This window comes from Salvelinus fontinalis, chromosome 40, assembly GCF_029448725.1.
Source record: "Salvelinus fontinalis isolate EN_2023a chromosome 40, ASM2944872v1, whole genome shotgun sequence".
NCBI classification, from domain to species: domain Eukaryota; kingdom Metazoa; phylum Chordata; class Actinopteri; order Salmoniformes; family Salmonidae; genus Salvelinus; species Salvelinus fontinalis.
This window is the reverse complement of record NC_074704.1, coordinates 30557103-30569005: the sequence shown is the minus strand read 5'-3', so window position 1 is coordinate 30569005 and position 11903 is coordinate 30557103. Positions and strand designations below refer to the sequence as shown.

General features: G+C 52.1%; 1 protein-coding gene across 1 annotated transcript in view; it reads left to right on the top strand.

Moving 5' to 3' along the window:
- The first annotated feature begins 1367 nt into the window (after nucleotides 1-1367).
- Nucleotides 1368-11903, top strand: part of LOC129839759 (gastrula zinc finger protein XlCGF26.1-like) — a 125621-nt gene continuing 115085 nt past the window's right edge. The window contains exons 1-3 of the mRNA XM_055907391.1: nucleotides 1368-1966; nucleotides 2410-2507; nucleotides 2643-2820. Coding sequence (XP_055763366.1) covers nucleotides 1624-1966; nucleotides 2410-2507; nucleotides 2643-2820 — 619 coding nt within the window. The 5' untranslated portion in view covers nucleotides 1368-1623. The remainder of the gene's footprint in view (nucleotides 1967-2409; nucleotides 2508-2642; nucleotides 2821-11903) is intronic.

Sequence of the window (11903 nt, the reverse complement as noted above, 5' to 3'; positions counted from 1 at the left end):
GATAATCAAGTGATATTTGGAATGTCTGAGTAGTTCTATATGATGTCATAATACATCCCTCTGATAATCAAGTGATATTTGGAATGTCTGAGTAGTTCTATATGATGTCATAATACACCCCTCTGATAATCAAGTGATATTTGGTAGGGATGGACGATATATTGGTGAGCATATCGGAATCGGACGATATTTGCTAACATCGGCATCAGCCCGATATATAGTTTACCGCCGATGTGCTAAATTGATGTCAAAGCTGAGGTGCATACCTATATAATGTAAGTAGATGACGTAATGACGCCACAAAAGTAAGTGAAAGAAATAGGTTTTGATTATGTTTTACTGGTAATGGGGACATATGTAAATGCCAACAAAATAACTTTGGACAGTGTGGTGTGTGTGTGTGTAATCTTTAACTAGGCAAGTTAGTTAAGAAGAAATTCATATATACAATTACCCCGGCCAAACCCAGACGACGTTGGGCCAATTGTTCGCCGCCCAAATAAAGACAATCCCTTGAATGAGTAGGTGTGTCCAAACTTTTGACTGGAAAAAGTATCCACATGTTATACTTCAGGAGTAAATGTATGTAATGTAAGATACCTTAAGAAAGTTCATTGAAAGTCACCCAATAAAATACTACTTGAGTAAAAGTCTAAAATATTTGGTTCTAAATATTATGATTTTATTAATATTTTAATTATTAAAAGTTAAAGTATAAATTACTTCAAATTCCTTCTATTAAGCAAAGCAGACGGTACCATTTTCTTGTTTTCGAACGATGTATTTGTGTTTAGTGAGTCTGCCAGATCAGAGGTAGTAGGAAATGACCACGTATATTCTCTTAATAAGTGTGTGAATTTGAATAGTTAGCATTCAAAATGTAACGAGTACTTTTGTGTGTCAAATGTTGCATATAATTCTTTAGTTCCTAGGCATTGTGTTATATGTTATAATGTATAATAAACAACTATATTGTATACATTAACAATATTGTTTTGTCAAAATAAACTGCTACCTGCATCTGTATGCAGACGATACAGTTGTGTACTATATTGCCCACCCTGCTGATCAGTCTCTATCTGAACTACAGTATGCTGTCATTATTTTACAGAAAACCTTTACTGACCTTAAATTATTATTGAATCTGTGTAATACTAAGTATATATTGTTTTCTAGAGTGAACAAAAATGGTTATAATGATTGAAGTATATAGTATGTACCTTATATGGTGTATCTGATGTTAAGCTGTCTTTTAAAAAACATATTGATGAGTTAAGATGCTGAGTTGGGGTTTTAGGCTTTCCAATCTGCGTTACCCACTCTAGTCAGCAGATGTCGATTTGAGTCTTTCAGGTAATGCTGCTTGCGTGACGTATAATCTAGTGGACGGAACTGGAGGCTTCTTCAACAGCGACAAAAGGCTTCTGATTCAACCAACGTGGTGGTTTGCTAGCGAACATAAAACCGAAACATTGAAGCGCTTTAGACCAATCTTGTGTATTTTACTCTTAGTGTTTTGAATATAATTCTATTTACTTGTCTACTAGTCCATTTAAATGTAATTTGCTTGTTAAATTAGCAAATGTGGTAAATTGATAACGCACTAGGCTAATCGACCGGAGCATGAGTTCACTAAGCTCGACGGAGAAAGAAGCTCTGATGAAAGGAGAGGAAGAAGCTTTCAGAATGAAAGAAGAGGAAGAGGATGCTATCACATTGAAAGAAGAGGATGATATTACAGTGAAAGAGGAAGATGGGAGAGAGGTTGTCAAAGTGGAAGAGGAGGAGGTAGAAGCTTTCAGAATCAAAAAGGAGGAAGATGCCATAACATTGAAAGAAGAGAATGTAGTGAAAGAAGCGGAAGAACCTTTTAGAGTAAAAGAGGAAGATGAGGCTATCTCAATAAAAGAGGAGGAAGACGTTTTGGGAGTGAAAAAGGAGGAGGCTGAAGATCAGATTACAACCAGTGAGTACTGTCTTAAAAACGGGGGCACAAACTGCAGTTTTTGAAAAAAACAAAAAAAACTTGTTGAACTAATGTGTGGTTTTAAAGGGACATTCTACTGAAGTTCTACACTTAAATATGTTGTTCAGTACTGTAGGAATTGTTTAAGGTGCAATCTGCCATTGGTACATATGTTTTTGGGACTTCGATGTATTGAATTCTCATTCTCCATGTGGTCTACATTAAAGTTCACCTCATCTAGTATAACAGGCTTTTGAAATCTACTTAAAATATCAAAGGGATGTTAAAGGCACCCATTTTGTGGAATTGACCCTATACATTTGCAACACAAACAATATTTGACAAAATCATGATGAAAAAGGCCATTTTAGACATATTCATGCCTCTTGATTGTAATAGATGGTCATAAGTTTACCGTCTGTTTGCTGTTCTCGTTCACACAGGAGAGAGACGTGACTATCGTGGATCCTCTGGGGAGCCTCAACAACATCCTGATGCTGACGAGGCAGAGAAGAATCTCTCCAGATCAGAACACCAGATGGTACAGCTTGGTCTGGTGTAGCATACAGCTTGCTCTATCAGGGTCTGGGCTGGGTGTCTGTAAAGCACTTTATGACAACAGTGGCTTCAGCATCCATAATGATATGTGTCTGTGTCCCCTCTTTATGGTTACCAGGACAACGCTAGCCCTTCGGCCCTCCCGGAGTCCGTGTGTGGTGCCTCTCCCGGTAGCACCTTACTGCTGGGTATGAAGAGGTTGTCTGTGCTGCTGGTGGACTGCAGGAAAACAACGGGGCTGAGTGGAACTGTGAGAGGAGGAGGAGAGAAGAAAGGATCAGATTTGACTCATGAAAGTAAGTGCTGAAGTTTAGTTTGAACAAATTAAATAGATCTGCCCACTGGAATCTGTTACCAGGACAACCAGCAGAGTTCTGTTAGTTGACAGGAAGATAGACTGGTATCTGTTACCAGGACAACCAGCAGAGTTCTGTTGGTTGACAGGAAGATAGACTGGTATCTGTTACCAGGACAACCAGCAGAGTTCTGTTAGTTGACAGGAAGATGGACTGGTGGATATGGATGTTATGAATATCATAACACTGAAAAAGGATTCTGCCAATGAAAAGAGAGAAACCAATAGACCATAAAACCTTGATGAACGTTAGCTTTAGAGAGAAAGTTAAAAGATGATCCAATGTAAGGTGCTTGTTTTACAAAAACTTTTCCTTAAAACATTATGGATGTTACATTGTCTGTCCCAGTCAAACCCCCAAATAAGACTGTTGAACAGGCAAACTAAACTCAAGACACTGTTAATTAATTAACTAATACTGGAGGAAAGCTGTGATCAGGCTGCCCACTCAAGAGAAAGCTTCAAACTGTAACCTGTGCTGTCAACCTGGTTCAGGTTATCAGTCAACCTACCAGGGTAGTTACAAACAGTAGAGGAATGAAATTATCATGTTTTGATCATATCTTTACTAATGCTGCAGAAATGTGTTTGAAAGCAGTATCCAGATCCATCAGATGTAGTGATCACAATATAGTAGCCATGTCTAGGAAAACCACAGTTCCAAAGGCTGGGCCTATTAGTGTGTAAAAGAGGTCATACAATAAGTTTTATAGTGATTCCTATGTTGTTGATGTAAATAATATTTTTTGGTCCGTGGTGTGTAATGATGAGCAACCAGACGCTGCCCTTGACACATTTGAAAATGCTTATCCCAGTTACTAATAAGCATGCACCCATTTAAGAATATTACTGTAAACACTGTTAAATCCACGTGGATTGAAAAGGAATTAAAAAATGGTATGATGAAGAGGCTAAAGAGATGGCAAATAGGTCTGGCTGTATAACTGATTGGCAAACGTATTGCAAATTGAGAAATCATGTGACTAAATAAAAAGAAGAAGAAACTACACTATGAAACAGATAAATGACATGAAGAATGATAGTAAAAAATCTTTGGAGCATCTTCAATGACATGTTGAAACAGCACAGGGGCCTGTGGCCTTTAGTCAGGTGGAACAGGAAGGGGCCTGTGGCCTATAGTCAGGTGGAACAGGAAGAGGCCTGTGGCCTATAGTCAGTTGGAACAGCACAGGGGCCTGTGGCCTATAGTCAGGTGGAACAGCACAGGGGCCTGTGGCCTATAGTCAGGTGGAACAGCACAGGGGCCTCTGGCCTATAGTCAGGTGGAACAGCACAGGGGCCTCTGGCCTATAGTCAGGTGGAACAGCACAGGGGCCTCTGGCCTATAGTCAGGTGGAACAGCACAGGGGCCTGTGGCCTATAGTCAGGTGGAACAGCAAAGGGGCCTGTGGCCTATAGTCAGGTGGAACAGGAAGGGGCCTGTGGCCTATAGTCAGGTGGAACAGCACAGGGGCCTGTGGCCTATAGTCAGGTGGAACAGCACAGGGGCCTGTGGCCTATAGTCAGGTGGAACAGGAAGGGGCCTGTGGTCTATAGTCAGGTGGAACAGCACAGGGGCCTGTGGCCTATAGTCAGGTGGAACAGCACAGGGGCCTGTGGCCTATAGTCAGGTGGAACAGCACAGGGGCCTGTGGCCTATAGTCAGGTGGAACAGCACAGGGGCCTGTGGCCTATAGTCAGGTGGAACAGCACAGGGGCCTGTGGCCTATAGTCAGGTGGAACAGCACAGGGGCCTGTGGCCTATAGTCAGGTGGAACAGGAAGGGGCCTGTGGTCTATAGTCAGGTGGAACAGCACAGGGGCCTGTGGCCTATAGTCAGGTGGAACAGCACAGGGGCCTGTGGCCTATAGTCAGGTGGAACAGGAAGGGGCCTGTGGCCTATAGTCAGGTGGAACAGCACAGGAGCCTGTGGCCTATAGTCAGGTGGAACAGCACAGGGGCCTGTGGCCTATAGTCAGGTGGAACAGCACAGGGGCCTGTGGCCTATAGTCAGGTGGAACAGCACAGGGGCCTCTGGCCTATAGTCAGGTGGAACAGCACAGGGGCCTCTGGCCTATAGTCAGGTGGAACAGCACAGGGGCCTGTGGCCTATAGTCAGGTGGAACAGCAAAGGGGCCTGTGGCCTATAGTCAGGTGGAACAGGAAGGGGCCTGTGGCCTATAGTCAGGTGGAACAGCACAGGGGCCTGTGGCCTATAGTCAGGTGGAACAGCACAGGGGCCTGTGGCCTATAGTCAGGTGGAACAGCACAGGGGCCTGTGGCCTATAGTCAGGTGGAACAGGAAGGGGCCTGTGGTCTATAGTCAGGTGGAACAGCACAGGGGCCTGTGGCCTATAGTCAGGTGGAACAGCATAGGGGCCTGTGGCCTATAGTCAGATGGAACAGGAAGGGGCCTGTGGTCTATAGTCAGGTGGAACAGGAAGGGGCCTGTGGCCTATAGTCAGGTGGAACAGCACAGGGGCCTGTGGCCTATAGTCAGGTGGAACAGCACAGGGGCCTGTGGCCTATAGTCAGGTGGAACAGCACAGGGGCCTGTGGCCTATAGTCAGGTGGAACAGCACAGGGGCCTGTGGCCTATAGTCAGGTGGAACAGCACAGGGGCTTGTGGCCTATAGTCAGGTGGAACAGCACAGGGGCCTGTGGCCTATAGTCAGGTGGAACAGCACAGGGGCCTGTGGCCTATAGTCAGGTGGAACAGCACAGGGGCCTGTGGCCTATAGTCAGGTGGAACAGCACAGGGGCCTGTGGCCTATAGTCAGGTGGAACAGCACAGGGGCCTGTGGCCTATAGTCAGGTGGAACAGCACAGGGGCCTGTGGCCTATAGTCAGGTGGAACAGCACAGGGGCCTGTGGCCTATAGTCAGGTGGAACAGCACAGGGGCCTGTGGCCTATAGTCAGGTGGAACAGCACAGGGGCCTGTGGCCTATAGTCAGGTGGAACAGCACAGGGGCCTGTGGCCTATAGTCAGGTGGAACAGCACAGGGGCCTGTGGCCTATAGTCAGGTGGAACAGCACAGGGGCCTGTGGCCTATAGTCAGGTGGAACAGCACAGGGGCCTGTGGCCTATAGTCAGGTGGAACAGCACAGGGGCCTGTGGCCTATAGTCAGGTGGAACAGCACAGGGGCCTGTGGCCTATAGTCAGGTGGAACAGCACAGGGGCCTGTGGCCTATAGTCAGGTGGAACAGCACAGGGGCCTGTGGCCTATAGTCAGGTGGAACAGGAAGGGGCCTGTGGTCTATAGTCAGGTGGAACAGCACAGGGGCCTGTGGCCTATAGTCAGGTGGAACAGCACAGGGGCCTGTGGCCTATAGTCAGGTGGAACAGGAAGGGGCCTGTGGCCTATAGTCAGGTGGAACAGCACAGGGGCCTGTGGCCTATAGTCAGGTGGAACAGCACAGGGGCCTGTGGCCTATAGTCAGGTGGAACAGCACAGGGGCCTGTGGCCTATAGTCAGGTGGAACAGCACAGGGGCCTGTGGCCTATAGTCAGGTGGAACAGCACAGGGGCCTCTGGCCTATAGTCAGGTGGAACAGCACAGGGGCCTGTGGCCTATAGTCAGGTGGAACAGCAAAGGGGCCTGTGGCCTATAGTCAGGTGGAACAGGAAGGGGCCTGTGGCCTATAGTCAGGTGGAACAGCACAGGGGCCTGTGGCCTATAGTCAGGTGGAACAGCACAGGGGCCTGTGGCCTATAGTCAGGTGGAACAGCACAGGGGCCTGTGGCCTATAGTCAGGTGGAACAGCACAGGGGCCTGTGGCCTATAGTCAGGTGGAACAGGAAGGGGCCTGTGGTCTATAGTCAGGTGGAACAGCACAGGGGCCTGTGGCCTATAGTCAGGTGGAACAGCACAGGGGCCTGTGGCCTATAGTCAGATGGAACAGGAAGGGGCCTGTGGTCTATAGTCAGGTGGAACAGGAAGGGGCCTGTGGCCTATAGTCAGGTGGAACAGCACAGGGGCCTGTGGCCTATAGTCAGGTGGAACAGCACAGGGGCCTGTGCCCTATAGTCAGGTGGAACAGGAAGGGGCCTGTGGCCTATAGTCAGGTGGAACAGCACAGGGGCCTGTGGCCTATAGTCAGGTGGAACAGCACAGGGGCCTGTGGCCTACAGTCAGGTGGAACAGGAAGGGGCCTGTGGCCTATAGTCAGGTGGAACAGGAAGGGGCCTGTGGCCTATAGTCAGGTGGAACAAGAAGGGGCCTGTGGCCTATAGTCAGGTGGAACAGGAAGGGGCCTGTGGCCTATAGTCAGGTGGAACAGCACAGGGGCCTGTGGCCTATAGTCAGGTGGAACAGCACAGGGGCCTGTGACCTATAGTCAGGTGGAACAGCACAGGGGCCTGTGGCCCACAGTCAGGTGGAACAGGAAGGGGCCTGTGGCCTATAGTCAGGTGGAACAGCACAGGGGCCTGTGGCCTATAGTCAGGTGGAACAGGAAGGGGCCTGTGGCCTACAGTCAGGTGGAACAGGAAGGGGCCTGTGGCCTATAGTCAGGTGGAACAGGAAGGGGCCTGTGGCCTACAGTCAGGTGGAACAGGAAGGGGCCTGTGGCCTATAGTCAGGTGGAACAGCACAGGGCCTGTGGCCTATAGTCAGGTGGAACAGCACAGGGGCCTGTGGCCTATAGTCAGGTGGAACAGCACAGGGCCTGTGGCCTATAGTCAAGTGGAACAGGAAGGGGCCTGTGGCCTATAGTCAGGTGGAACAGGAAGGGGCCTGTGGCCTATAGTCAGGTGGAACAGGAAGCGGCCTGTGGCCTACAGTCAGGTGGAACAGGATGGGGCCTGTGGCCTACAGTCAGGTGGAACAGGATGGGGCCTGTGGCCTACAGTCAGGTGGAACAGGAAGGGGCCTGTGGCCTATAGTCAGGTGGAACAGGAAGGGGCCTGTGGCCTATAGTCAGGTGGAACATGAAGGGGCCTGTGGCCTACAGTCTGGTGGAACAGCACAGGGGCCTGTGGCCTATAGTCAGGTGGAACAGCAAAGGGGCCTGTGGCCTATAGTCAGGTGGAACAGCAAAGGGGCCTGTGGCCTATAGTCAGGTGGAACAGCACAGGGGCCTGTGGCCTATAGTCAGGTGGAACAGCACAGGGGCCTGTGGCCTATAGTCAGGTGGAACAGCACAGGGGCCTGTGGCCTATAGTCAGGTGGAACAGCACAGGGGCCTGTGGCCTATAGTCAGGTGGAACAGGAAGGGGCCTGTGGCCTATAGTCAGGTGGAACAGGAAGGGGCCTGTGGCCTATAGTCAGGTGGAACAGCACAGGGGCCTGTGGCCTATAGTCAGGTGGAACAGCACAGGGGCCTGTGGCCTATAGTCAGGTGGAACAGCACAGGGGCCTGTGGCCTATAGTCAGGTGGAACAGCACAGGGGCCTGTGGCCTATAGTCAGGTGGAACAGCACATGGGCCTGTGGCCTATAGTCAGGTGGAACAGGAAGGGGCCTGTGGCCTATAGTCAGGTGGAACAGGAAGGGGCCTGTGGCCTATAGTCAAGTGGAACAGGAAGGGGCCTGTGGCCTATAGTCAGGTGTAACAGCACAGGGGCCTGTGGCCAATAGTCAGGTGTAACAGCACAGGGGCCTGTGGCCTATAGTCAGGTGGAACAGGATGGGGCCTGTGGCCTACAGTCAGGTGGAACAGGATGGGGCCTGTGGCCTACAGTCAGGTGGAACAGGAAGGGGCCTGTGGCCTATAGTCAGGTGGAACAGGAAGGGGCCTGTGGCCTATAGTCAGGTGGAACATGAAGGGGCCTGTGGCCTACAGTCTGGTGGAACAGCACATGGGCCTGTGGCCTATAGTCAGGTGGAACAGCAAAGGGGCCTGTGGCCTATAGTCAGGTGGAACAGCAAAGGGGCCTGTGGCCTATAGTCAGGTGGAACAGCACAGGGGCCTGTGGCCTATAGTCAGGTGGAACAGCACAGGGGCCTGTGGCCTATAGTCAGGTGGAACAGCACAGGGGCCTGTGGCCTATAGTCAGGTGTAACAGCACAGGGGCCTGTGGCCTATAGTCAGGTGTAACAGCACAGGGGCCTGTGGCCTATAGTCAGGTGTAACAGCACAGGGGCCTGTGGCCTATAGTCAGGTGGAACAGCACAGGGGCCTGTGGCCTATAGTCAGGTGGAACAGGAAGGGGCCTGTGGCCTATAGTCAGGTGGAACAGCACAGGGGCCTGTGGCCTATAGTCAGGTGGAACAGCACAGGGGCCTGTGGCCTATAGTCAGGTGGAACAGCACAGGGGCCTGTGGCCTATAGTCAGGTGGAACAGCACAGGGGCCTGTGGCCTATAGTCAGGTGGAACAGCACAGGGGCTTGTGGCCTATAGTCAGGTGGAACAGCACAGGGGCCTGTGGCCTATAGTCAGGTGGAACAGCACAGGGGCCTGTGGCCTATAGTCAGGTGGAACAGCACAGGGGCCTGTGGCCTATAGTCAGGTGGAACAGCACAGGGGCCTGTGGCCTATAGTCAGGTGGAACAGCACAGGGGCCTGTGGCCTATAGTCAGGTGGAACAGCACAGGGGCCTGTGGCCTATAGTCAGGTGGAACAGCACAGGGGCCTGTGGCCTATAGTCAGGTGGAACAGCACAGGGGCCTGTGGCCTATAGTCAGGTGGAACAGCACAGGGGCCTGTGGCCTATAGTCAGGTGGAACAGCACAGGGGCCTGTGGCCTATAGTCAGGTGGAACAGCACAGGGGCCTGTGGCCTATAGTCAGGTGGAACAGCACAGGGGCCTGTGGCCTATAGTCAGGTGGAACAGCACAGGGGCCTGTGGCCTATAGTCAGGTGGAACAGCACAGGGGCCTGTGGCCTATAGTCAGGTGGAACAGCACAGGGGCCTGTGGCCTATAGTCAGGTGGAACAGCACAGGGGCCTGTGGCCTATAGTCAGGTGGAACAGCACAGGGGCCTGTGGCCTATAGTCAGGTGGAACAGCACAGGGGCCTGTGGCCTATAGTCAGGTGGAACAGCACAGGGGCCTGTGGCCTATAGTCAGGTGGAACAGGAAGGGGCCTGTGGCCTATAGTCAGGTGGAACAGCACAGGGGCCTGTGGCCTATAGTCAGGTGGAACAGCACAGGGGCCTGTGGCCTATAGTCAGGTGGAACAGCACAGGGGCCTGTGGCCTATAGTCAGGTGGAACAGCACAGGGGCCTGTGGCCTATAGTCAGGTGGAACAGCACAGGGGCCTGTGGCCTATAGTCAGGTGGAACAGCACAGGGGCCTCTGGCCTATAGTCAGGTGGAACAGCACAGGGGCCTGTGGCCTATAGTCAGGTGGAACAGCAAAGGGGCCTGTGGCCTATAGTCAGGTGGAACAGGAAGGGGCCTGTGGCCTATAGTCAGGTGGAACAGCACAGGGGCCTGTGGCCTATAGTCAGGTGGAACAGCACAGGGGCCTGTGGCCTATAGTCAGGTGGAACAGCACAGGGGCCTGTGGCCTATAGTCAGGTGGAACAGCACAGGGGCCTGTGGCCTATAGTCAGGTGGAACAGGAAGGGGCCTGTGGTCTATAGTCAGGTGGAACAGCACAGGGGCCTGTGGCCTATAGTCAGGTGGAACAGCACAGGGGCCTGTGGCCTATAGTCAGATGGAACAGGAAGGGGCCTGTGGTCTATAGTCAGGTGGAACAGGAAGGGGCCTGTGGCCTATAGTCAGGTGGAACAGCACAGGGGCCTGTGGCCTATAGTCAGGTGGAACAGCACAGGGGCCTGTGCCCTATAGTCAGGTGGAACAGGAAGGGGCCTGTGGCCTATAGTCAGGTGGAACAGCACAGGGGCCTGTGGCCTATAGTCAGGTGGAACAGCACAGGGGCCTGTGGCCTACAGTCAGGTGGAACAGGAAGGGGCCTGTGGCCTATAGTCAGGTGGAACAGGAAGGGGCCTGTGGCCTATAGTCAGGTGGAACAAGAAGGGGCCTGTGGCCTATAGTCAGGTGGAACAGGAAGGGGCCTGTGGCCTATAGTCAGGTGGAACAGCACAGGGGCCTGTGGCCTATAGTCAGGTGGAACAGCACAGGGGCCTGTGACCTATAGTCAGGTGGAACAGCACAGGGGCCTGTGGCCCACAGTCAGGTGGAACAGGAAGGGGCCTGTGGCCTATAGTCAGGTGGAACAGCACAGGGGCCTGTGGCCTATAGTCAGGTGGAACAGGAAGGGGCCTGTGGCCTACAGTCAGGTGGAACAGGAAGGGGCCTGTGGCCTATAGTCAGGTGGAACAGGAAGGGGCCTGTGGCCTACAGTCAGGTGGAACAGGAAGGGGCCTGTGGCCTATAGTCAGGTGGAACAGCACAGGGCCTGTGGCCTATAGTCAGGTGGAACAGCACAGGGGCCTGTGGCCTATAGTCAGGTGGAACAGCACAGGGCCTGTGGCCTATAGTCAAGTGGAACAGGAAGGGGCCTGTGGCCTATAGTCAGGTGGAACAGGAAGGGGCCTGTGGCCTATAGTCAGGTGGAACAGGAAGCGGCCTGTGGCCTACAGTCAGGTGGAACAGGATGGGGCCTGTGGCCTACAGTCAGGTGGAACAGGATGGGGCCTGTGGCCTACAGTCAGGTGGAACAGGAAGGGGCCTGTGGCCTATAGTCAGGTGGAACAGGAAGGGGCCTGTGGCCTATAGTCAGGTGGAACATGAAGGGGCCTGTGGCCTACAGTCTGGTGGAACAGCACAGGGGCCTGTGGCCTATAGTCAGGTGGAACAGCAAAGGGGCCTGTGGCCTATAGTCAGGTGGAACAGCAAAGGGGCCTGTGGCCTATAGTCAGGTGGAACAGCACAGGGGCCTGTGGCCTATAGTCAGGTGGAACAGCACAGGGGCCTGTGGCCTATAGTCAGGTGGAACAGCACAGGGGCCTGTGGCCTATAGTCAGGTGGAACAGCACAGGGGCCTGTGGCCTATAGTCAGGTGGAACAGGAAGGGGCCTGTGGCCTATAGTCAGGTGGAACAGGAAGGGGCCTGTGGCCTATAGTCAGGTGGAACAGCACAGGGGCCTGTGGCCTATAGTCAGGTGGAACA